This window comes from Schistocerca piceifrons, chromosome 2 (genome assembly GCF_021461385.2).
Source record: "Schistocerca piceifrons isolate TAMUIC-IGC-003096 chromosome 2, iqSchPice1.1, whole genome shotgun sequence".
NCBI classification, from domain to species: domain Eukaryota; kingdom Metazoa; phylum Arthropoda; class Insecta; order Orthoptera; family Acrididae; genus Schistocerca; species Schistocerca piceifrons.
Window position 1 is genome coordinate 293,156,103 of NC_060139.1, and position 27,701 is coordinate 293,183,803.

Below are 27,701 nucleotides of genomic sequence, written 5' to 3' on the forward strand. Positions count from 1 at the left end.
GTTGTTATTGTGCCTATGTCGAGAAATTACAAAAATTCGGTCGGACAAGGACAGCCAGGCGTCAGGAGTCTGGTTACGAGTGGCAAGTAAACTCATCTGTACCTAGGATGGGAGCTTGATGATCCAGATCGTCCACAGCACCTCTTCAGACATGATGCGTGGGTGTATTTTGCTGCAAAGTAGCCGCCACAATTAGGAGGAAGTCCCATTCTGAAATTGTTCATTGTAAAGTACCTGTTGCAGTTGCTCTTAGGGAGTCTGAGAAAGGTATCATAAGAGGATTGTTTTGGCGGTCACATACTTGCCATAGACGGTGGTGCCAGGATGACGTTGTAGATAACGTTAATGTGGGTTCCAAGGTGACTGAGTAGAGTGACGTACTTCATGTCGTCAGTGACGATGGCGTTGGAACCTTTCGACGATCGTGAACCACAGGCGTCTGTTGCCTGTATTGAACGGAGGTAACGTGAGCCATGGAGCAATTGTATGGTAACGTGGTTGGAATACAGCCGCACAGCATTGGGAGAACTGTGAGTGAGTGGTGACCGATAATACAGGCGTCTGCATGGACTGGGACGGACGGCCCGTCATGCGGCGTGGCTGAGACGGGACGCATATTGGGAGGACACGTGTACGGTACGTACGATAGTGGCCACGACGCGGTCGGCACGGATCGGTAATCCAGGTCGTGAAAATGTTGACGAAATGAAAGGGTAAAAGTTACACTGGTAGAGTCCGTAACAAAGTCAATAAGCGAGTTGTCAATTGCTTTGCACTGCTGTGCCCCTGCGATTTGCAATGAGAATGCAATGTGAGAAATGTCACTGTCTCTTTTAGTCACTTGGGCAACATTCGGAGCACTGTTCATCTCTGTCGATAGCAAGAGGCGCGATAGTTCAACGAAATTCGCCGTCGGCGTGACGCAATGGGGGTGTGATGGCCAGATTGTCGCGACGCGAATTTGGACTATTTTAATGTTCACTCGTAGTTCAGGGTCCCCAATGTGGATCTTTGGTATGTAGTGATAGTGAATGATAGGCGATGCAGTGGTATGGAGTACACAACACACTTTATTTTATAGAAACTCGATACAGGCAAGAATACAGAACTGTCTTGCAACCATCATAGATAAAACTGCGAGGCGTTTTCTATGGCCAGCGATGCTAACCTTCCCAAATGCCCTACTAACTTGTCCAATGTAAAGTGCCCTATGCTATTTACTTCACAGTGATTTGAGGAGCGTAGATGTAGATGTGGACACTGCCTCCAAAGATTATAACGGAGGAGATTATTGTGTGCAAGTGTTGTAGCAATCCCGCATGTAGGCTAACATATTGAGGTTTCTAAGCTCAAAGCAAGCAGAACTAATAATTTGTTTATGGTCCATGGGATGTTTTTTCTTTTAAAATTACAGTTTGCTGTTTGCTGCTGCGTCAACCCTCTTATTTTCTCTATTGAAGAATTGAGAGCAGCTGCCTTCTTATCTCAATCACTGTAATCTTTGAGCCTCTCCTTCCACAAACATGTGACTCCTATATAGTTCAGTACATCCACCAATGAATTCGCGAAAGCACTGTCGTGTATCAATCACTACAGAATTGACTGCTTTCCCAATTATGAGAACTACTACACTGAACAAACAGCAGACTCAAAAACTTTCGCGCCCCGTATTTTCGGCAGTCTTCTCTGCAGGCGCTACTATTTTCCTGGACCGATGTGATTTATGACCACAGAATTGGGCAGTTTTACTCAAACCAAATTCCAGGTTTATGCACATCTTTCCACAAATCTCTTGTTCACACGCTAAGATATGTCTCCGTCGTTGAGATGTCCGGTGGGCACAGATTTTTGTGCAGGCACATCGTTCCGTGCTGATTTGTATCAAGGATGTAACCACCACACTACAGTAACCACTACAGTCTTGATTAAGCATCTGGGATTCTGGGAGAAACGAAGTTATTCATCTATCATCTATGACTGAGGAACTGTAGTCTTCGTAGTAACTGCACTGAAACTGGCAGACGAATTGAATAATAACGTTTGTAAACAAGAAGTAATCCATTCCAAAACAGAAGAGCAGGTATATAGTGTAGGTGGGAAACCATAACTTATGTATTGAAAGCTGCACAAATAAGTATATGAAATATCAATGCCAGTCAGGGTGAACTCCATTTACTGTCAGTTACCTGTGAAAACAGGCGGATGGACAGCAGTCACTTTGCAGTGAAGTGAAATCGTGACACCAAATAATAATAATAATAATATGCAAGGGACTATGATTTCAACGCCGCATTGAATTTTATGAGGTCATTTATTACCTTAATTTCTTTTGGCTCCTTATTATAGATAATTTTACCATTGCGTATTGTTTTTCTTTGGCAAAGACACATTTTTATTTGTTGCTTGTTTTCTGCCAGGTGTTATGATAATGAATATTTTGATTTTTGCATAAAAAATATAGAATATGAACAGAAGTTTGTTGCTAAGGCAGAATATTCAAAATTTCTGAATGTGTGCATTGACGAGAAATTGAATTGGAAGAAACACATTGTTGATCAGCTGAAATGGTTAGGTTCACCTACTTTGGGTTATTGCAAATTTTGGCCTACTATGCCTATTTTCATTTACTGCTTTCATATGGCACTATATTTTGGGGCAATTTATCATTAAGAGAGAATGTATTCATTGCACAAAAGCGTGTAATCAGAGTAATAGCTGGAGCCTGCCCAAGATCACCTTGCAGGCATTTATTTAAGGAACTCAGGATGTTCACAGTACCTTCACAATACATATATTCACTTACCAAAATTTGTCATTAATAACCCATCCCAATTCAAAAATAAGTTAAGTGTATAGCTACAACACTTGAAGAAAGGATGATCTCCACTATTCTGGATTAAATCTCACTTTTTCACAGAAAGAAGTGAATTATGCTGCCACAAAAGTCTTTGGTCATTTGCCGAATAGCATTAAAAGTCTGACAGATAGCCAAAAAGTCTATAGCCAACCAACATTTAAAGGCAAATTAAAAGAATTTCTGAATGAGAACTCCATTAACTCAATAGATGAATTTTCAGATAGGAAGTTAAAAAAAAACCTTAATTATATCACGCAAAGAAAACCTGTGTTAAAGCGTGATGGGCAATTCCATAGTTACGGGTGTTACATGTACACACCTTAAAATCAGGAAAAATAATGTAAGAAAAAATATTTATTGAATTTAATATTGAAAACTTTTAAGGCTTACATTATATTTCATGTTAGAAATGTTGATACTGGAATTGTTTTATTGTTCTCCTGGTTATTAATCAAAAAAGTAGTGTTACGGGTGTTACCAAAAGTAGACCTGGTCTCTGTTATGAGTTAGAGAATTCTCAAATTTCTGCAAACTTGATGAAGCTTTTATTCTTGTAAAACAACTGTCAAGAGGTATTGCCCCAAATTTTATTTTGAAATATAAATTTTTATTTTTTTGGACTTCATAACTCAGTATATATATATTTTTTGCTGTTACGGGCGTTACATTAAATGTTACGGGTGTTACATAGATGCATCAGATTTGATTCTTGAAGGAATAAATCTACCTCGTACAATTGCATAAAAAGAAAAGAAGTATTGTAGTTTATTTGGAATAAAAGTACGTACTTAAGAGAACATATTTGAAGGATAAAGCTATTTATTGCACAAAAAATTTTGTTAAAATTTTATAGTAGAACTAGGCCAAGATATCGTTACTTACTTAACATTTACCTCATTTTGTAGGCCTAATAAATTTATGACAAAAATGTTTTCTTACTATTGATAGGTTTAAAAACTTCATTTAATAAACTTCAACATCCGATTCAAAATTGAACTCATAGTACAAACGGTTACCTTGTTTGATTTCTGGTGTTGTTGCCTTAGACAGTACTTGACTGAATTTCACAAAACAAACATCAGTTTCATCTAGTTTAAAAAGTGTTTTACTTTTTCCTGCTGACTTCAGTAACATTATTTTCACATCCTCCTCTTCATCAACCTTACTCTGGCAGATTCCCAAGTAACGGTGTTGAATTTTGGATAGGGTTGGCTTCTTTTTGTCACTTGGAATGTCAACCAAGACAAATAACCCAAATTTTAAATCAGACTTTTCAATTTTATTAGTTAGGCTTAACTCACAAGCACTTCCAATATTGTCTTGTGATTCAGATGGTGAAACAGTCTCCTGATCAGAATCATCAGAATTGCACATTTCATAGAAGTTTATGCATCTTTTTGCATGTAATGTTTTAACTTTGGCATCCTCAGTAATAAATACTGACATCCTTGTCATTAATGACTCTGCTGTTTTTGAAACCAGCAAATCAGTTGTGTTATAAGCCCGAAAGTGATGGCAGCCCGGGATTTGAGGAATTGCTTGTACATTTTTCCACCTTTCATCCAAAATAGGAATGTTATGCTCCACTGTTATCAGTCCATAGTACCTTAATTTTAGAAAAATTCTTCAGAATGTTGTCATAAAAGTCAATTGCGTTGTTAATAATAACTTTCCTAGATCTAACAGCTGTCCACATACTCCTCTTCAGTGCACCTCCTATGCCATCCATGGCTCCTTTACCATGTGAACTGGCAAAAAAAATCCATTCAACTGTCAATCCAAAGTTTCAGAGCCGATTATATCGGAAACTATCTTTTTAATAACACCAGATGTTTTACTGGGGCTTTTTGGAAGTACCTTCAACACTTTTTTCACAGCTTTACCAAATGTCTGTTTACACTTGTAAGTCCCAATAGGAGAAGATTCATTTGGAACTTTTGATCTTGCGAGTTCTAGTTTTTTCTTTTCTCTGAATGCTCTCACTCTCTCTCTTATTTTTCTTCGATTCTTATCTCTAAGATGTTGATGATTTTTCAATTTTTTTTTTAACCTGCAATCTTCTTAATTCGTCTCGTTCTTTCTTCAAGTAAGCTTCTCTGTTTTCATGGTTATCTTTCATCTTTTCTTGGTACTTCTTCACTCTTTCCCTTGCTGGTACTGGTGTCATGGTCTCCGAAGACAGAAATCATGATAATGTAGGCCTATATATGTATAAACATAACGCTGTCCAGAGAGATAAAAGTAAAAGACATTGTTAAACATAGGCTCTTATGAATGACTAGAATCTGCCTCAATGAACAGTTTACTGGGCCTATATAAAATTTAAAACTGAGGTTAGCAATATTGTTGTTCTTGGAAAAGTTAGAATGGAAAACATAAACTATATGTAATCTAATTTTGGGCTTATTTAACTTTTTAAGAGGATGTCAGTTGAGTCAGGTTAATGCCCTAATTAACTTTTATAATGTAGGTGTAGTGCTTAAACAAATGTATGCAGTGGAATAAAAATTTTAGTTTTCATGCTTAAAACTGTTTTCAAAAATGACTCTGAGCACCATCGGACTTAACATCTGTGGTCATCAGTCCCCTAGAACTTAGAACTACTTAAACCTAACTAACCTAAGGACATCACACACATCCATGCCAGAGGCAGGATTCGAACCTGCGACCGTAGCGGTCACGCAGTTCCAGACTGAAGCGCCTAGAACCGCACGGCCACACCGGCCGGCAAAACTGTTTTCATATGTCATAAACATAGTTAAGAAACTTTATTCATTAATAATAATACCATTTGGTTATAATTTAAATGTAGGGCCTAGGCCTACTAAAGATTAAGGTGGCATTAAACCTTCCAATTCAAGTTACGGGTGTTACGCATGTGTTAAGTAACACCCGAAACAAAAATTAGTAACACCCGTAACAGCTCTAAGAGTGTTAAATAAGATTTCAAAATGCCATGTAATGGTATGATATTGTAAAACGTGCATAACCTCACTTTTACAGAAAGGTATTGTGCAGAACAAATTTACTAGATTACAAATTAAACTTTTGTATCTTTTTTGTTATGGGTGTTACAAGCTGCATATATATTATAAAACTAACAGAATAAAGAAATGCAATTAGCTTACCTCAGCAAAATGAATTATTATGAGCTATAACAATGTTGACTTCAATATTCTTTGCAACAATAGAACAATCAGCCATAGATAACACAACTAATATTCATCTGGAAATAGCATAAAACATACCTCTCTTTGGTGCCATAGAGTAGTGCACTTCAACCACTTAATGAAGGTAGAAATTTATTTTTTTCATATTCATGATTATTTTGCAATGAACAAATGTACTTTTAACTTGGCATTTTTAAGGTTATATTTGTAATATTGTCATTTTAATTTTTTTGTCACAAAGTCTCTTTAACATGGAATGACCCAGATGTTCCACACCATTATGAAATGTCGTATTCACGATCTATGGAACAAGGGTTAATGTTGAAATGTCGTATTCACGATCTATGGAACAAGGGTTAATGTATGTATACCAGGACATATTATTGAATACTCCATAATAAACACTGCACTTTCGAGACTGTAAGTCAAAGAGGAAGCATCCCCAGCTTTTAAGAGTCATATACAAGGTTTGATCTTTTCGGTTCATCATGATTCTCACTATTCTTTTGCGCACGCTAAAGAGTTGTAATCAGAATGGTGGGTTGCCCCAGAAAGAGGTCTCATACATTAGGGGAGGACATAAATTAGCATAGTACACAAGTCATCAGACAGTCCTTATGAAACAAGTTTCAGGCTTTTCATTAAGTAGCACAGGGTACTTAATCTGTTAAACATACCATCAATATGTGAATCCAATATAGGGTTGTCTTGAAGCCAGATCACTAGAAATTTTGCAGTGGCTGCACTAACAATAAATGTGTCCGACAAACTGACTTTACATGTCCTCCTCAGTCTCTTTGTCACTGTTATGGAAATTTAATGCTACGATTTTACTTTTACTCATTATCAGCTTTCTTTTTTTCTTTTTGGCTGAACAAGTTTGAAGCATTTCTGCTGTCTCACCACTGATTAATATGCTTCTTCAATCAGCAAACTGAATAATGTGAAAGTGTACGTTTCCTGTTAGATCCCTTAGACAAATCAAAAATAGAACGATTCGCCATACTGACCCTAGTGGCACATTTTATTTTTCTTCATTGTGAACAGAACAGTGGCTGGTTAATTTTTTTTTTTTTTCATTAAATTGTATTTCTACTACTTGCTTGTAGCCAGTACGATCTTAGTCAGTCATTAGGTGCGCTTCTGATACCAACACTATCAAATGTCTGCAGCAATAAATTATGGTCTATAATGTCGAAGGCCTTGGACAGGTCAACATATACACCTGTAACTTTTTTGCCACTATCAGGCTCTCAGAGTTCTTCATTGAGATATTCAAATATTTAAAATTTCTGTTGATCAGCCTTTCTGAAAACTGCATTGGCTGTAGTGAAAATATTGTATTTTCTACAAAATTAACACCTTCTTCTGGAAAACTTTTTGTCCAGTATTTTTGAAAACCAAGACAACAGAACAATGGGTCTATAATCAGCTAACTCTCCTTTTTTCCCCCATTTTGAAAAGTGGCTTGAGCATCATGATCTTTAAATAGCAAGAAAATATTCCACTTGTAAATGTAGTGTCGAACAGGTGGACTAACGTTATTGCAATGAGGCCACCAATGTTTTAAATGATATAGTTCGGCACTTTATACTTCCCAATTGAATATATTGTTTTTAACATTCTAATTACTTGCATAATCCTGTGGGTTGGTTGGAGAAAGGAAGAGGGAGTTAGGTTTTGTATTCAGTTATACAGATGATATTGTACAATATAACCACTCAATAACTGATCACAGATATTTGAAAAAAATGTGGAAAAAGTAGTAGAAGCTGACCTTAGAAATGTAGGACCACATGAGGCAGGGAAAGGTGGCAGGAGAGGGGGGGACCCCTACCACTTATCTTAGAAGACAGGTTAAGGAAGGGTGAACCTACGTTTATGTTTATAGCATTTGTAGACTCTGAAGAAGCTTTTGACAATGTTGACTAGACTACTCTCCTTGAAATTCAGTACTAGCAGGAGTAAAGTACAGGGAGCAAAAGGCTATTCACAACGTGTACAGTAACCAGACAGCAGTTGTTAGATTAGATTAGTACTTGTTCCACCGTGAATACGACACTTCGTAATGATGTGGAATGTGTCAGGTTAATAGTGGGTGTCTATACAAGATATTACATTACACAAAATATTACATAACACTCAATATTTTTTTATATATTTTTTGTGGTGGTTATGGAATTACCTACCCACTTACTATATCCAAAAATTCATCTAATGAGTAGAAGGAGTTGCCATTAAGAAATTCTTTTAATTTCCTTTTAAATGCTATATGGCTATCTGTCAGACTTTTGATGCTATTAGGTAAGCGACCAAAGACTTTTGTGGCAGCATAATTTATCCCCTTCTGAGCCAAAGTTAGATTTAACCTTGAGTAGTGATCATCATCCTTTCTCCTAGTGTTGTAGCCATATACACTGCTATTACTTTTGAATTCGTTCGTATTGTTAATAACAAATTTCATAAGTGAATATATATATTGTGAGGCTACAGTAAAGATCTTTAGCTCTTTAAATAAGTGTCTGCAGGATGATCTTGGATGAGCTCCAGCAATTATTCTGATTACACGCTTTTGTGCAATGAACACTCTTTTACTCTATGATGAGTTACCCCAGAATATTATGCCATCCAAAAGCAGAGAATGAAAATAGGCGTGGTAAGCTAATTTACTCAGATGTATATCGCCAAAATTTGCAGTGACCCTAATAGCATAAGTAGCTGAACTCAAACGTTTCAGCAGATCCCCAGTGTGTTTTTTCCAGTTGAACCCCTCATCAACGCATACACCTAGAAATTTTGAATATTCTACCTTAGCTACCGATTTCTGATCGAAGTATATATTTATTAATGGTGTCATTCCATTTGGTGTGTGGAACTGTATATACTGTGTTTTGTCAAAGTTTAATGAGAGCCCATTTGCAGAGAACCATGTAATGATTTTCTGAAAAACATCGTTTACAATTTCACCAATTAATTCTTGTCTGTTGGGTGTGATAGCTATACTTGTATCATCAGCAAAAAGTACCAGCTTTGCATTTTTGTGAATATAGAATGGCAAGTCATTAATATATATTAAGAACAACAGAGGACCGAAGACCGAACCTTGCAGCATCCCATTCTTGATTGTTCCCCAGTTTGAGAAATCACCAGTTTTTTGCATATTGTATGAACTGTTTATTTCAACTTTCTGTGCTCTTCCGATTAGGTATGATTTAAACCATTTGATTCATACCCCAGTACTTGAGCTTATCTAGAAGTATTCCATGATTTACACAATCAAAAGCCTTTGATAGATAAAAAAAAAAATCCCAATGGGTGACTTCCGGTTACTCAGAGCATTTAATATTTCATTAGTGAAAGTATATATGGCATTTTCCATTGAAAAACCCTTCTGGAAACCTAACTGACACTTTGTTAAAACTTTTATTTTACAAAGGTGTGAAGCTACTCTACAATATATTACTTTTTCAAGAATTTAGAATAAGGCAGTCAGAAGAGAGATTGGGCGGTAGTTGTTGAGATCAGACGTATCCCCTTTTTTATTCAGTGGTTTAACAATGGCATACTTCAGTCTATCTGGAAAAATACCGTGCTTCAGAGAGCTGTTACATATGTGGCTAAAAATCCCACTTATTTCTTGGGAACGCACTTTTATTATCCTGCTGGAAATGCCATCAATTCCGTGTGAGCTTTTGTTCTTGAGAGAGTTTATTATCTTCCTAATTTCAGAAGGAGAGGTGGGTGGAATTTCAGTTGTATCAAATGGTGTGGGTAAGGCCTCTTCCATTAACTGCCTTGCTTCTTCTAATGAAAATTTAGATCCTATTTTCTCTACAACATTTTAAAAATGATTATTCAAAATGTTTTCGACTTCCGGCTTGTTGTTTATCAAGTTTCCATTTGCTTTGATGGTGATGCCGCCATCCTGTACTCTTGGTTGCCCTGTCTCCCTTGTAATAATATTCCCAATTGTTTTGATTGTGTTATCAGAGGTATTAATCTCAGACATGATGCACATGCTTCTGGACTTTTTAATAACCTTTCTTAATGGAGCACAGTAGTTTTTATAGTATTTGGCTCTTTCTGGGTCATTACCCTTTCATGTTGTTAGATACAGTTCCCTTTTGTGGTTACAAGATATTTTTATTCCTTTAGTAAGCCAAGGTTTTTTGCATGGTTTCTTATAATTAGATTTAACTACTTTCTTGGGGAAACAGTTTTCAAATTCTCTTACAAGTGTATCATGAAATAATTTATCTTTTAAATTAGCATCGGGTTCCCTGTACACCTCATCCCAGTCTAACTGCTGAAGATTTTCTCTGAAATTTCTAATTGAGTCATTAATTGAACGCACAACTTTGGAGGGTAGTTTTGAATTACTGAATGGAGCTGTGTCATATACTGTAACTAGCTGAGCATCATGATCAGAAAGCCAATTCTCAACAGGACAATAATTTATGTTTTTAAACCTATCTTGGTCTATAAAAGTGTTATCTATCGATGTGCTGCTGTCCTTTACTACCCGAGCAGGAAAATTAATGACAGATGTCAAATTGAAAGAATCGAGCAAGACTTCCAGGTCATTCTTCCTATTACACTCTTTCAGTGAATCAACATTGAAGTCCCCACAAATAATTATTTGCTTCCCCCTATCTGACAGATAGCACAACAAGGGATCCGAGGAATAAATGAAAGTTTCCTGAAGGGGACCTATATACTGTTGCAATTATAAAAGAGCCCTCCTTCAGTTTAAGTTGACAGGCACATGCTTCTATATGTTCCTCTAGACAAAACTTTTTTGTATCTAAGCTTTCTACACAGTGATAACTTTTGACATATATGGCAACTCCTGCTCCCACCTTATCCTCTCTACTCATATGTGCAGCTAGTTTATAACCACTGATATTTACCTTTTCCATATCAGACACAATGTGATGCTCAGACAGGCATAGTATATCTATTACATTATCAGATTCAATGTCATCTAAACAAACCAGGAGCTCATCTACTTTATTCTTCAATCCTGGAATATTTTGGTGAAATATGGTAAAATTATTTTTTACTTTACTTTTGTGAGGATCTACTTTTTTCTTAATCCAACAATATTTTGGTTAAATATGGTGTACCTCCTTTTTAGACTAATACTAGTGTCCAATGAGAAGTTTAGGCAGGCAGGTGCTAAAGAGGTCCAAAACTCACAAAATTCTCACAACTGGAAAGTACTAGTCCCCACCCTATGGATTTCGCTAACAACCCTGTCAGTTTACCCTTCCATTTCCTATTGAGGTGTAGGCCATGCCTTGTGAAATCCCCCACTATCAATAGCCTCAACAGGAACCAATCCAATGTCTAACAGAGTGGCCGCCGTACGCAACTGATCCAACTCCATGTTTACCCTCCTGACAGAGTGGTTCAACTGGGGCTGATCATGCTGCATGAAAGCAGGCACCAGCCCAACATTGGTATGGGTGGTTGCCAAGGCTATTTTCACCAGGTCACGCTCAATACTGTAGCCCTGATCCCTATCAATACTGTTTCCCACTCCACCCACTATCATCACATGATCCTGCTTTGTGAATCCCTTGCACAATGAACCTATATCGTTTACCACCTGGCTAAGACTTGCACTTGGCTTGAAAAAGTTTGTGACCTAGTACCTCTCACTTAATTTTTCCTGCAAAATCTGGCCCGCACCTCTTCCATGGCTGCTACCTAAGCAACAGAACTTTCCTCTTACTATCTACTTTTTTTGAAACAGTTGGTTTCCTAGTGAGATTCTGTTGCATCTTAACTACATCTACTTCTACTGGAGCCTCTTCCTTACTTAACTGTGGTTAAGTGGCATGTAAAGTAATCAGTGGTTGAGAAGGTAGTGAGACAATGTTGTAGCCTATCTCTGATGTTACTCAATGCGTACATTGAGCAAGCAGTAAATAAAACAAAGAAAAAAATTGGAATAGGAATTAAAGTTCAGGGAGAAGTTATAAAAGCTTTGAGGTTTGTTGATGACATTTTAATTCTGTCATAGACAGCAGTGGACTTGGAAGAGCAGTTGGTTAGTTTGGACAGGGTGTTGAAAGGGAATATATCATGAATAGCAACTAAAGCAAGGCAAGACTAATGGAATGTAGTTGAATGCTGAGGGAATTAAATTAGGAAATGAGACACTTAAAATAGTAGATGAATTTTGCTATTTGGGCAGAAAATAAATGATTGCCAAAGTAGAGAGGATATGAAATGTAGACAGGCAATAGCAAGAGAAGCGTTTCTGAAGAAGGGAAATTTTTTAACATCGAATTCAGACTTAAGGGGAGTTAAAATGCAAAAAAAAAAAATTTTTTTTCACATTTTCGGATTTTTATCTCATTATAAAATTTGCAATTTTCCAAATAAAATGATATGTATATATCACTTATAAACTCACATGGGAAGTAGTTCATTTTATTTTTTTAAAATATAATCTACACTGGTTGAAAATGTTAAAAAATTTTATGTGCGTTACTTAAAGATCTAATAAAAATCAGTAATTTTTTGTATAGTAGGCTGTGGATTGCTGTGTTACAAAGGTTAACAGTGGTGGTCATGTCCAGAAGATGATGGGGACGAGGTTGAGGAAATTGAAACGAAGTTTGAGAGACAAGAAACATTCTGATGGTAAAACCATAAGAGGCAGGCTGGCAGACAGAATGATTGATAAACTACAGCAATATTATGGGATAGCCATTAGAAATAATACTGAGGATTTGTTGAAAATGAAGCAGGCAGTATGGGCTACCTTCTTCCATGGACTGTCAACTGATGAAAGACCAGTACACCACCTTTGCCCTCCTGGACCTGAGTCATGGTGCAATTACTGCAATGCCCAGTACTCAAACAGTTCCTACAGCCATAAACATTTCATCCTAGCAGCAGTCATGGATATCATAAAACCTATTTACAGAGACTGGCAAATCCTGAATTACTGAAGAAGCGTCTGCATAGTCAGACTCAAAATCCCAGTGAGTCATTCAGTTATCTTATATGGACTTACTTACCAGTAAATGTTTTTGTTGGAATGAAGACACTTAAGTGGGGCATTACTGATGCTGTTATTGCTTTTAATGATGGCAAACAGCAAACTGCATCAGAGAAATTGAACAGATGGACAGGTTCATATTGATAAAGAAGAGTATGCATCACAGCTGGCCACTAAGGAGTCCAGAATCAAGAAAAGAAGAAAAAGCTTGGAAAAAGATCGAGAGGATGCTATACCTTACAGTGCAGGGTGCTTCTGAGTGACTAAAAATAAAAAAATAAGCATATATTAACATACATATCCTGAGGCTACTACATTAAAAGAACAACATAATGTTATGTATAATTAAAATTATTTAGGATAACGTACAAAAAAGTACACAAAATTTTAACTGTGTAATTAAAAAACCGTATTTCTGAAAGCAGTGACTGAAATGCAATTATTTGTAGTTCAGTAGACTCAGAACATGCAGTTTAATGCCATGTAAAAGTTCCATGTCAATGGCTACAGTGGTTCCTGAAATATAGGGAAGCTAAGTCACTAAATTTAATATTGTCGGGATAGGGTGTTCCAACTTCCCTTAAGTGTTAAGAAGCCTTTTCTCAAAGTATTTGTATTGAGTGTAGTCATGTATGGAAGTGAAACATGGACGATAAACAGTTTCGACAAGAGGAGGATAGAAGGTTTTGAAATGTGGTGCTACTGAAGAATACTGAACATCAGATGGGTAGATCACATAAGTAATGAGGAGTGCGAACACACACACACACACACACACACACACACACACTCTTTTTTCCCAGTTTATATTCTCATCAGTATGGACACCTAAAATTTCTGAAGTTTTCACTCTATTTAGTATATCCTCATCACATGTTACACTTATCATTGATGTGGTACCTCTAGGTGTGCAAAACTGAATACATTGTGGCTCTTAAAATTGGGAGTTAGCCCATTCGCAGAAAACCAGTCAATTACACTTAAAAAAAATAGTTTATCACTGTTTCTCTTGCTGTATGTATACTTGGATTGATTGCAATACTAGTGTGATCCACAAAAAGAACTATTTCTGTGTGTTGCATTTTACTGAAATCAGTATATATATGAGGAACAGTAAGAAGTCTTAAGTTTGAACCCTGGGAAACCCCATACATGAATTCTCTCTAGTCAGAATAATGTTCCCTAACTACATTGGTTGAATTAGTAAGTAACACTTTCTGCAGCCTTTTGGCTACATATGACATTATCAATGGTTGACTATACCGTCAGTCCTATAACACCTCAGTTTATCCAGGAGAATATTGTGAGTCACACAGTAAAATGCCTTAGATAGGTCACAGTAAATACCAACCAGTGCAGTTTTGTTATTTAATGCTTGTGAAATAAGGCGAGTGAATGTTTAAATGGCATTCTCTAAAATCCAGACTGCAAGATATTACAGCACATAATGTACATTGTGTGAAGAATGAAGAATGCTGCTAGAAACTTGCTTTCAGTGAGTGAAATATTAAGGACAGTAAATTATTTTTTTATTTAAATTGTGCAGAAATAATTGATCAGAGTGGCTTTGTAATAGCCACAGTAAATAAAGAAAGCAGTATTTATAAATTAGATGCTCTTCAAGTTGGAAATTGTTATCCAGTATATCCTGCAAAAGGTTTTTTGTGAAATCAAAGACTTGGCTATCTTAATTGGAAAGGTATTGCCTTGCGAAAAGGTATGGCAACAAGGATAAAAGTAACTTATGAAATTTGAATACAAGGAAAGCTAGCCAGATTACCATTCAAAACAAGTAAAAGTAGATTTATTGAGCTTTTACAGCTGATACTCATAGAAGTGGGCCTGTGGAAAAGGAATTTATAGGAGGCAGTAGTTATTTCCTTAACTTTTTGATGATTTTTCAAGATATACCCATTTTTATTTCCTTAGAAACAAGGACAAAGTGAGTGAAATATTTGACAGTTTTCACGCTATGGTTAAAAGAGATACTGGTAAGAAGATAAAAATTCTCAGATCAGACAATGGTACCCAATTTGTCGACAAACAGCTTAGGCAACAACTGAGTGAATTTGAAATCAGACATCAAACTACGTTATTAGGCAGAAGCAGCATCAACTGCAGTGTATCTAAATAATAGATTACCTTCTGAAACTGTACTAAACAAGATTCCACATGATATTTGTACTGGAAACAAAATTCATCTAGATCATCTAAGAATTTTTAGATGCAACACCATGATCCAAGTTCTCAAATGACTTGGAAGAAAATGCAACCCTAAATCTCAAAAGTATATTTTATTGGTCACTGTGAAGATTCCATATGTTACAGACTTACAAATGCTAAAAAGAAGAAAATAATAACTAGCAGAGATGTAATATTTTTAGATGTGCTTAAAATGAAACAAAGGGCGAAAAAGTATGTGAAGATATTAATCCTGAATATGATGCACAAGAGCATGCAAAGGCAAAGTTAGAAACTAAAAGACTTGAATAAGTTGTTCAAGAGCAGTTATATATATGTTTATTTAAGATGAAATGGATGATGAGATCCAGTAAACTCCAAAAGCAAAGTTCTGTACATGTACATGGCTGCTCAAACATCCAACAATAAACATCTTACAGCTGAGGAAGCTGTGGCCAGACCGAATGCAAATAACTGGAAGAAAGCTATAGAAAAGGAAGGTAACGGCTTGCCACATAGTTGAGGTGCTGTGTCATCAACAGTTACATGAACAAAGACAGAGAATGCTGCTAGCTTTGAGCATCCTTCTTTTGACTGTGATTGACTGACATGCGGACACACAAACACAAACACACACACACACACACACACACACACACACACACACACACACACACACACACACACACACACACACACACACACACACCTGTTCACTGTTAGTGAAAGCTTCCAATGTTCTCAGTCTTTTTTTATGTGCCTGGTGACGACTTGGAACCTCATCTATCCTCATCTATAGAACAGAGTGTACAGCTGATAGTAAAGAAGGTGAAATGTATGAAAAGGAAGTACCTTATTTGGAAGCAGTGGAAAGTCCTGTACATTTAGCTCAAATTTCCGTGCCAGATATTGCCTTAGCAACGAACACTGTGAACAAATTTTGCAGAGACTATAGAATTGTACATTGGGTTGCAGTTAAATATTTAAATGGAACAGTAGATTACAGATTAAGGTATTGTAAGGCAGGAAACTGGAATGTCTTATTGATGCAGATGGGCGGAATGAACTGCATAACAAATTTCTGTTACAAGTAGCTGTTTCAAGTAGATGGGAGGAGTAATATTCTGGTCTTGTGAGAAACAAAGAGTCTGATTGTCTCTCACCTTACGAGGAGTGTTACGGTTAAGAACTCTGAAAGGTGAATCTGAGCCGCATGTGATTACTGAACCGACCAAAGTGCATTGAAAGGAAATGAGAGCTAATCATGTTATCTCAGATTGAAATAACAAGTGGGAGCTCCAAGCACATTGATATTAGGCAACATCTTATTAGGTACCACCAAAAACAGAATGATATTACTATGAAATATTTGTGTACAAAGGAAATGCTTTGATTTATTGGCCAAGCCAATCCGTAAAGACAAATTCCAAAAATTGGTAAACTTGTGTGGTTTAAATGCATAAAGTTCCATGCGTAGTGCTTTGAGATGGTGTAGCGTTCTATATTATTGTGAGCACATAAAAATATTTGTTCAGGGTGGGGTGTTGGGATTTGGCGAACAAAGTATTTGTTGTGTTTGTTGGCAGTGAGTTAATTTGTATTTAGTCTCTGCCTATTATATGTATTCTTAAGTGCTCCGTAGATGGTCAATAATATTGGCAGTATTTCTTGGATGCACAGTAATATTGACCAACTAGGAGTGAGATTGAGAGGTTGCGCAATAACGTTCACAACATCAAAAACTTTGAAAGTATGTTGTGGACCCTGGAAATATTGTGCTGACTGTGTGTGCAGTGTTGATGATATCCTTGACAGTCCCTTGGTGTTACATAGACAGAGGAGATTGTTGTTGTGTGGAAAATGAGTTCAAAACAAGACGAGAGAGCATTATTGTTAGAGTGCATCAAAATGTGTAAATCATTGCTGGCATTGTGAGATATTAGGTCACATCAATATAAAAGCTGAAGTGTTAAGAATGATGAATTATGTGTCATGTTGCTCAGAAAATAAATCGAATGACCACAAAAGAAGATATTAAAAATTAATTAATGCAAAGTTTTGAATAAAACTATGTATGGCTATTTATTCGTGTGTTTATGTTACTTATTTTACTGTTTAGTGCACATATTATTGCATGGTATGTTTCCATAACTATGTCTCCTCGTGAGTCACTTGTGTCCTGTATCACTGTAGTGCCCTTAGTGGCATATTTATATATTGTTTTAAAGTTTTGACTATACCTGTTATGTATTCAGGTGGAAAATGTTTTAATTGTGGTCTTAATGTTTTGACTAGAGCAATGCCTCTCAAATTTCCTTTTAACCACAAATAAGGTAACAGTTTCTTCTGAAGAAGGCGCCCCTAGTTGGTGTTGAAAACTAATTAAAGAATTTTAAATTCTATTTGCAACCCGTTGGCTGGAAATTTGTGACATTGCCAGAATATGAAAATAAACAAATTTGTTTTGGCTTCTTACTACTGCAGGAAAACTGGCAATCAGGGTGGGGTGGCAATTTACACAAATGAAAATGTAGATTTTATTACCCTACCTGACTTAACTAGAACAAATGTCGAAAAGGATTATGAAATTGCAACTATAAAAATTATTTAGTTCAACCTGGTTATTGCCACAGTTTACCGATCACCACCTGGAAATTTTGAACTCTTCTGAAACAAAATGGAGTCATTGCTAAATAAAGTAAATAAAAAGGATTATGAGTTGATAATCTGTAGTGACTTCAATATTGATTTCCTCACAAATAGCGGAAATAGAGAGACCTTTTTGAACCTCACAACAACCTACAATTTAAAGGCTGAAGTAAAAGTGGCTACCCGAGTAACAGAAACTTGCCAAACTGCTCTAGATCAATTTCTAGTCAAGAAGTCTTTACACACCACTTCATTAAAAATTTTCAATGCAGATTTTAGTGACCATCTTGCTCAAATATTAAGCACAAAAGTAATAGGCAGTATTATTAACAAGATGTCTTTAAGTACCTCGTGTAGAAGTTATAATCAGGATAATGTAAACAACTTCAACACCTTATTACAGAAAGAAAAATGGTCAGAAGTGTACAAAATGAATAATGTAAATGAAAAATTCAACACCGTCACTGATACATTAACCCATTTCTATCAAATTGCATTCCCACTGAAAACTGTAACCATAAGGGGAACTCTAGAAAAAACAGCTGGATCACAAGGGGAATAAGAATTTCATGCTAGAAGAAAAGACTGCTTCATGAAATATGTAACTCAAAAAGTTCCTCACTTGAAGTATGAGCGTACTATAAAATATATAAAAAAATATTCCTAGATATTAAGAAAAGTAATAAAAGCAGCAAAAATAATACATAATGATGAATTCATTTATAATTCGGCTAATAAATCAAAGGCTATCTGGAGTGTTATAAAAAAGAATCTGGAGAATGTAGACAACCTTGCAAAAATATAACACCATCACAAAAAATAAAAAAGTGACAGACACCTTTCACAGGTGTTGCTGATAATATGTTACAATCGAACTTACATAAGAGCACCCGGGCAAATGAATATAAAATAAGTGCATGTAGAGGATCAATGTACATAAGTTCTGTTTCACAAGATGAAGTAGTTAAAGCAATGAAAGGACTGAAAAATTCCAACCCTGTAGGCATTGATGGTGTACCTGCAACAATATTAAATAAGAGTGCAAGATAAGAAAAAATTACGTATGAGAAAGTTATGAAATTTTTAAATAAAAACTACATTGTATGTAAAGAACAACATGGATTTAGAAATAAGAGGTCAACAACAACTGCTATTTACGAGTGCATCAGTTCCATCCTAAACCTGATGGACAAAAAACTGGAATCAATAGCACTAATTGAACTGTCAAAAAGCTTTTGACATGGTGGATCATAAAATTCTGCTATGAAAGCTTGAAAGATACAGTATTTGAGGTCTGTCCGACAACTGAATCAGTTCCTTTCAGACTAATCGAAAGCAGACAGTGTGCATCAAGCACACACATATCAAACTAAAAACTGTACCTGAACACTTACCTGACTATAAAAAAAATTAAATGTGGTGTACCCCAAGGATCAGTAATGGGACCCCTTCTGTACATAAATGATCCGAGCTTAACTGTTGATGCACATAAAACAATCATATTTGCAGATGACACAACAATTCTACTAAAAGGAACAGCAACGAAAAGTTACAGCAGTTAGTAAACACGGTCACAAAACAACTTAGCAGCTGGGCGTAGAATAATCAGCTTGTAATAAACGTTAAAAAAACATTTCACTAAAATTCCACAATGCTCCTAACAAGGACATGTTCATCCCATCAGTCTCTATCAATGGTGAACTTGTTGGTAACAGTATTGAAACCAAATTCTTATGACTTTCGCTGCAGAGTGGCTGATTATTGGCCGGACATGGCTGCTTGTCCTGTTCCAAAGGTTGCCCCTCAGTCTGCAAGATCCGGGCGGTCGCAGAGGGTGGGCTTACTGGTAGTTGGGAGCTCCATTGTCAGGCGCGTAATGGGGACCCTTAGGGATATGGCTGCAAGGGAGGGGAAGAAAACCAATGTGCACTCCGTGTGCATATCGGGGGGAGTCATTCCAGATGTGGAAAGGGTCCTTCCAGAAGCCATGAAGGGTACAGGGTGCACCCATCTGCAGGTGGTTGCTCATGTCGTCACCAATGACGTGTGTCGCTATGGATCGGAGGAAATCCTCTCTGGCTTCCGGCGGCTATCTGATTTGGAGAAGACTGCCAGTCTCGCTAGCGGGATGAAAGCAGAGCTCACCATCTGCAGCATCGTCGACAGGACTGACTGCGGACCTTTGGTACAGAGCCAAGTGGAGGGTCTGAATCAGAGGCTGAGACGGTTCTGCGACTGTGTGGGCTGCAGATTCCTTGACTTGCGCCATAGGGTGGTGGGGTTTCGGGTTTCGCTAGATAGGTCAAGAGTCCACTGCACACAGCAGGTGGCTAGAAGGGTAGCAGGGGTTGTGTAGTGTGGGCTGGGCGGTTTTTTAGGATAGATGGCCTCGGGCAAGTACAGAAAGGGCAACGGCCTCAAAGGGTGCAGGGCAAAGTCAGGACATGCAGGGACCAATTGTAAACTGTCGAAGCTGCATTGGTAAACTACCGGAACTTCAAGCGTTGATAGAAAGCACCGAAGCTGAAATCGTTAAAGGTACAGAAAGCTGGCTGAAGCCAGATATAAATTCTGCCGAAATTTTTACAAAGACACAGATGGTGTTTAGAAAGGATAGATTGCATGCAACTGGTGGTGGCGTGTTTGTCGCTGTTAGTGGTAGTTTATCCTGTAGTGAAATAGAAGTGGATAGTTCCTGTGAATTGTTATGGGTGAACGTTATACTCAACACCCGGGCTAGGTTAATGATTGGCTCCTTTTACTGACCTCCTGACTCAGCAGCATTAGTGGCAGAACAACTGAGAGAAAATCTGGAATACTTTTTACATAAATTTCCTCAGCATGTTATAGTCTTAGGTGGAGATTTCAATTTACCAGATATAGACTGGGACACTCAGATGTTTAGGACGGGTGGTAGGGACAGAGCATCAAGTGACATTATACTGAGTGCACTATCTGAAAATTACCTCGAGCAATTAAACAGAGAACCGACTTGTGGAGATAACATCTTGGACCTACTGATAACAAACAGACCCAAACTTTTCGACTCTGTAAGCGCAGAACAGGGAATCGGTGATCATAAGGCCGTTGCAGCATCCCTGAATATGGAAGTAAATATGAATATAAAAAAAGGGAGGAAGATTTATCTGTTTAGCAAGAGCAAGGAGGCAGATTTCAGACTACCTAACAGATCAAAACAAAAATATCTGTTCCGACACTGACAATGTTGTGTGTTTATGGAAAAAGTTGAAGGCAATTGTAAAATGCGTTTTAGACAGGTATGTGCCGAGTAAAACTGTGAGGGACGTGAAAAACCCACCATGGTCCAACAATAAAGTTAGGAATCTACTGCGAAAGCAGAGAGAGCTTCACTGCAAATTTAAATGCAGCCAAAACCTCTCAGCCAAACAGTAGCTAAACGATGTCAAAGTTAACGTAAGAAGGACTATGCGTGAAGTGTTCAGTGAATTCGAAAGTAAAATTCTATGTACCGACTTGACAGAAAATCCTAGGAAGTTCTGGTCTTACATTAAATCAGTAAGTGGATCAAAACAGCATATTCAGACACTCTGGGATGATAATGGCATTGAAACAGAGGATGACACTCGTAAAGCTGAAATACTAAACACCCTTTTCCATAGCTGTTTCACAGAGGAAGACTGCACTGCAGTTCCTTCTCTAAATCCTCGCACGAATGAAAAAATGGCTGACATCGAAATAAGTGTCCAAGGAATAGAAAAACGACTGAAATCACTCAACAGAGGAAAGTCCACTGGACCTGGCGGGATACCAATTCGATTCTACACAGAGTACCCGAAAGAACTTGCCCCCTTTCTAACAGCCGTGTACGGCAAGTCTCTAGAGGAACGGAAGGTTCCAAGTGATTGGAAAAGAGCACAGGTAGTTCCAGTTTTCAAGAAGGGTTGTCGAGCAGAGGCGCAAAACTAAAGGCCTATATCTCTTGACATCAATCTGTTGTAGAATCTTAGAACATGTTTTTTGCTCGTGTATCATGTCATTTCTGGAAACCCAGAATCTACTCTGTAGGAATCAACATGGATTCCGGAAACAGTGATTGTGTGAGACACAACTCGCTTTATTTGTTCATGAGACCCAGAAAATATTATATACGGGCTCCCAGGTAGTGCTATTTTCCTTGACTTCTGGAAGGCGTTCGATACAGTTCCGCACTGTCGCCTCATAAACAAAGTAATTGCCTATGGAATATCAGACCAGCTGTGTGGCTGGATTGAAGAGTTTTTAGCGAACAGAACACACCATGTTGTTCTCAATGGAGAGACGTCTACAGATGTTAAAGTAACCTCTGGCGTGCCACAGGGGAGTGTTATGAGACCATTGCTTTTCACAATATATGTAAATGACCTAGTAGATAATGTCGGAAGTTCCATGCGGTTTTTCGCGGATGCTGCAACTTCTCTGTATACTACAGCATCATTAGAAAATTGCAGTGAAATGCAGGAAGATCTGCAGCGGATAGGCACTTCGTGCAGGGAGTGGCAACTGACCCTTAACATAGACAAATGTAATGTATTGTGAATAATAGAAAGAAGCATCCTTTATTGTATGATTATATGATAGCGGAACAAACAATGGTAGCAGTTACTTCTGTAAAATATCTGGGAGTATGCGTATGGATTGATTTGAAGTGGAATGATCATATAAAATTAATTGTCCGTAAGATGGGTGCGAGGTTGAGATTCATTGGCAGAGTCCTTAGAAAATGTAGTCCGTCAACAAAGGAGGTGGCTTACAAAACACTTGTTCGACCTATACTTGAGTATTGCTCATCAGTGTGGGATCCGTACCAGATTGGGTTGACAGAGGGGAGAGAGGAGATCCAAAGAAGAGTGGCACGTTTCGTCACAGGGTTATTTGGTAAGTGTGATAGTGTTACGGAGATGTTTAGCAAACTCAAGTGGTAGAATCTGCAAGAGAGGCACTCTGCATTGCGGTGTAGCTTGCTGTCCCGGTTTCGAGAGGGTGTGTTTCTGGATGAGGGATCGAATATATTGCTTCCCCCTACTTATACCTCCCGAGGAGATCACGAATGTAAAATTAGAGAGATTTGAGTGCGCACGGAGGCTTTCCAGCTGTCGTTCTTCCCGGGAACCATACGCGACTGGAACAGGAAAGGGAGGTGATGACAGTGGCATGTAAAGTGCCTTCCGCCACACACCATTGAGTGGCGTACGGAGTATAAATGTAGGTGTAGTTGTAGAAAATGGAATAAACATATGCAGTACTGAGAAAAACATGTTACCTTCTTTGCTCACCAAAATTATGCTGTAGTGAGAAAACAGTAATGAACGTATATCATGCTTACTTTCATTCTCCTATTAGATATGGGATCACTTTCTGGGGAAACTCTAAAACTGCTAATAGCACTTTTAAACTACAGAAAAGGGCCATGAGAATCTTATTTGGGTGCAAGTGTAGAGACTCTTGTAAACCTCTGATTAAGAAATCTGGTATTCCACCATTACTCCCCCAGGGGGTCCACAGATCTTTTGTGGATATGTTTGTGGCGAGCACGGGACCCTGAGCTAGTGCGGCCCTCTTTCCTGTCCGGGCTGCATACCTACCTTTTCCACATCCTTCCCCATCCCCCATCCTACCTACCCCCCTCACCTCCGCCTCTTCCCTTCCCCTTCTCCCCCTTTGGGAGTATGTTTTGTGCCTACATCCGGAGATGGATGCTTGTAACTGTAAGACAGTCTCTCATCTTCACTTTCTCTGCTGGAAAGTCTCTGTCCTTCTCTTTTCCTTGCTTCTTTTCTCTACCCTCTTCTCCGCTGAGCGTTTGAGACCTCTCTTCTTTCCTCTCCTTTTCTTTGTACATCCCTTTCTCTTATTTCCCCCCTGTGCGTGTCTGAAGGCTGACCCACGCATTCCCACGTGTAGCTGGTGACGGGGTAACGCGTAATTCCCCACCCCGGATAGACAGGTAGGACACGTACGTACCCTCTGGTAACGGCCAGGCCCAAGGAGGGGTGATCACCCGAGCTAGTACCTTCCGAAAGTGCCGATTGGTTCCTCTGTCCGGGCCCCCACAAGGAAGGAGCGTGCCATCGGAGACGCCGGTAATCATGGGGGATACTTCCGCAATGGTTTCCTCATGATCTACTATGTCTGCTCACAAGCGAAAGTTAAATCAGTCTCAGCCATGGATAATTCTTCTACTAGTGCCACAGTTACTTGTTGTTTCTTGGTCGGACGAAGGTCAAGACTTCTCCACAGTCTACTCTTTCATTATTAAGAAAGGTGTCGATGCAATTGCAGGTCCTGTAAAGTCTTGTTCCCGATTACAAAATGGCACCTTGTTGTTAGAAGCAGTCAGTGCCCTCCGGGCTCAAAAATTGCTGCGAACTTCACTGCTACACACGTTCCTTGTCCGAGTGGAAGCGCACCACACTTTAAATTCATCACGCAGGGTAGTTTATACATGCTCCCTTGACGGATTTTCTGACAAGGAAATTCAAAACTACCTGTCTGACCACGGTGTAACAGCTGTTCGAGTCATGAAAAGGGTTGCTAAGGACCCGGTTCCAACCCGTACTATCTTCTTGACATTTGACAGAGTTCAACTTCCATCGAACATAAGAGTCGGCTATGAGATAATTTTAGTTCGCCCTTACATCCCCAACCCTACGCGTTGCTATCGGTGTCAGCGGTTCAATCATACCAGCCAGTCGTGTTCCAATCCAGCCAGATGCGTTACATGTGGCAAGGATGCCCATGAGGGTGCTTGTCCACCTCCATCCCTCATTGCATCAACTGTATGGGTGACCACTCTGCTTCCTCTAGAGTTTGCCCCATTTTTAAAGATGAATGGCTCATTCAGGAAATCAGAATGAAGGAAAAGGTGTTGACATTTGCTGATCGAAAGTTATTCGCCAGTCGAAAGCCCACTGTGCCTCCCGCAGGTAAATATAGCACTGTTCTTGCATCTCCTCAGCCTACTAAGGAGACAGCCACACCGACTTGTGATCTCACCTTTAGTGCCACGGTCGTCAGATCGGTCAGTGCAAAGATTGCTCATTCAACCTCCCCACTATCACCTGCTCACTCTATGGCTCACCCTTCATTGGCTTCTGCTAAATCACAAGCCCCAAAATCAGAAACCCGGACTTCCAAAAAAGAGCCTACTCGCGAAGATTTTTTACGTACCCCGCCTTACACAACCATCGATTCCTCCCTCATCACAACGTCCTATTTCCAAGAAGGCTCATAAGAAACCCAGTTCCTCTCCTCTTCCACGGCGTGTCTCATCTACAGTGCCACCTGGCGGTAACCGCCCTCGGCCGTCTTCCGTGTCGCCAAAGCGCACTGCTGGCGGCCGATCAACCGGCCTATTGCTGGTGGCAGGAGCTGCTCCTGAACAACCTATGGATCAGGATCTTCTGCCTTCGGCTGAATGCCGTTCCATGCTGTCGGCTGCCAGCTCTTAGCAGTCGTTGAGTTGAGAGCAACCGTGGTAAGATTCTTCCCTTTCTGTCCACCCTATGTCCATTATCCATTGGAATATCCACAGCATTAGAGCCAATTGGGATGAATTGTCGATCCTCTTATGATCCTACCGCATTGTACTGTATATATTCCATCCTCCACACCGATGGCAAGAGTTGATCTCCTTCATCTCCTTGGTCAGCTCCCGCCCCCTTATTTGCTGGGGATCTCCACGTCCTTGTCCGTGAGGCTCCTCATTGATTGATGTCTTCCACCAAGTGGATCTTGTTTGTCTCAACACTGGGGACCCTACATTTTTGTCTGCCTCCATGACACATTTCTCTCATTTGGACCTTTCGGTCGGTACTGTTCAGCTAGCTCGGCACTTTGAATGGTTTGCTCTTGCTGATACACACTCGAGTGACCATTTTTCATGTGTCCTTCGATTGTAGCAACAACTGCCATCTATGCGCCCGAGATGCTGGAAGTTTGCCCAAGCTAATTGGACACTTTTTTCGTCTCTAGCAACATTCTATGACCGTCACTTTCCTAGCGTCGATGATCACGTCACTCATATTACAGAAGTTATTCTTACAGCCACGGAACGTTCAATACCTCGCACCTCAGATTTGCCCCAGTGCCCCCCAGTTCCTTGGTTGAACAAGGCGTGTCATGATGCAATACGTGAGCGGCGACATGCTCTTCGCATTTTCTGCCATCATCCTACCTTGGCCAACTGTATCCGACATAAGCAGTTACGTGCACAATGCCGTCGCGTCATCCGCGGTAGCAAAAAGGGAGGCTGGGACTTCTTTACTAGCTCTTTTAACACCCTCACTCCCTCCTCTGAAGTTTGGAGTCAAATTCGACGGTTATCTGGTGCGCCTAGTTCCCCCCAATCTCTGGGCTCACTGTCACGCATGATACCTTAGTGGACCCCGTCGCAATTTCTAACTCATTGGGTCAACACTTTGCTGAGATTTCGAGCTCTTCAAATTACCCACCAGCCTTTCTCCCAAAGAAACATGCTGCTCTTCAAATGCGAGCTCTTCAAATTACCCACCAGCCTTTCTCCCAAAGAAACATGCTGTGGAAGTGCGACCTCCTGCTTTCTCCTGTCAAAATAGTGAAAGCTATAATATTGTTTTCTCAATGCGGGGACTCCAACACACACTCTCTTCTTCATGCTCTTCCGCCCCAGGACCGGATGGTGTCCACATCCAAATGTTGCCCACCCTATTTGCCAAATCATTTATGTAAATCGAGAACAACAAAAGCCCCATCACCCTTCCCTGGGGCATTCCTGGCTATACCTTTGTCTCTGATGAGCACTCGCCGTCGAGGGCATACTGTGTTCTATTATTTAATAAGTCTTCGAGCCACTCACATATCTGTGAACTTATTCCGTATGTCTGATTCATCACTTAGAACTGTTTCATCCAATTTTGTAATCAGGATTTCAAAGGATAGTTTGCATCTATCTTCAAGTATCTGCCAGTTCAATTTTTTCAGCATTTTAGCACTTTACTAGTATCCTACCAGTGAATTGAGGGCTGCTGCCTACACAAAATTTTACTTGGTTTTCACTCATGGTATTTTCTATTTCTGTGGTATCAGTTATGCTGTGAGGAGCACAAACTTCACTGATATGTACTTAACATCTGTGTGACTGGCTGTGATTTATTGTAAGAATAGTATGTGTGTTAGGAATTTTATGTAAATTTGGCTTTCATTCATAACCCTTTGACATATTTTCTATTTACAACTCCAGGTGACTAAAGACATTGATAATCCTGAGCAAGACATTCATGTAACAGCATAGAAGCTAAAAAGAGGAGATGGCTTCTCATTCGTCATCTAGTAATCCAAACAAAGAAGATAGCTATGAAGGTGAGTTTGAGTTATAAACAAACACCTTCCACACTGACTAATTTGTTCATTTCTAATGTCATTATTGTTACCTCTCTCATCATTCTGAATTTTTTTATTTTACTTACCTTTTAACCAAGACTTATTAGAAATGTATCAAACCGTTAAATTTTGGGAGTGTTACTACTAGATAATCTCATTTCACATTTTAGTAATTTTGAAATAACCCAGATTATAGTTTAACTACGGTTAGTGGGAAGAACAGTCAGATTACGAGGGTAGTTTAAATAGTTCTCTAAGTGGAATAGAAAGAAATGACTTACCTCAGTGAAACATTTCTATTTTACAATGTAGTCTAATACTGACAAAGAGATAGAGGGGCTGGCCAGTACTTACCTCAGCTCAGTACAGCCGATAGATACACAAAAAACAGAACCGAAAATTTACGTTCCTAGCTTTCGGAACAAATGTTCGTTCATCAGGGAGGAGAGAG

General features: G+C 38.9%; 1 protein-coding gene across 6 annotated transcripts in view; it reads left to right on the plus strand.

The window, feature by feature from the left end:
* The first annotated feature begins 1,888 nt into the window (after window positions 1-1,888).
* Window positions 1,889-27,701, plus strand: part of LOC124776905 (ATP-dependent DNA helicase Q1-like) — a 126,288-nt gene continuing 100,475 nt past the window's right edge. The window contains exons 1-2 of one of the 6 annotated variants that reach the window (XM_047252109.1): window positions 1,889-2,080; window positions 27,111-27,229. In XM_047252109.1, the coding sequence (XP_047108065.1) occupies window positions 27,178-27,229 (52 nt within the window). In that variant the 5' untranslated portion in view covers window positions 1,889-2,080; window positions 27,111-27,177. Of the gene's footprint in view, window positions 2,094-2,126; window positions 2,307-27,110; window positions 27,230-27,701 lie in introns of those variants that run through there. The other 5 variants (XM_047252106.1, XM_047252107.1, XM_047252105.1 and 2 more) reach the window with 5 other exon arrangements.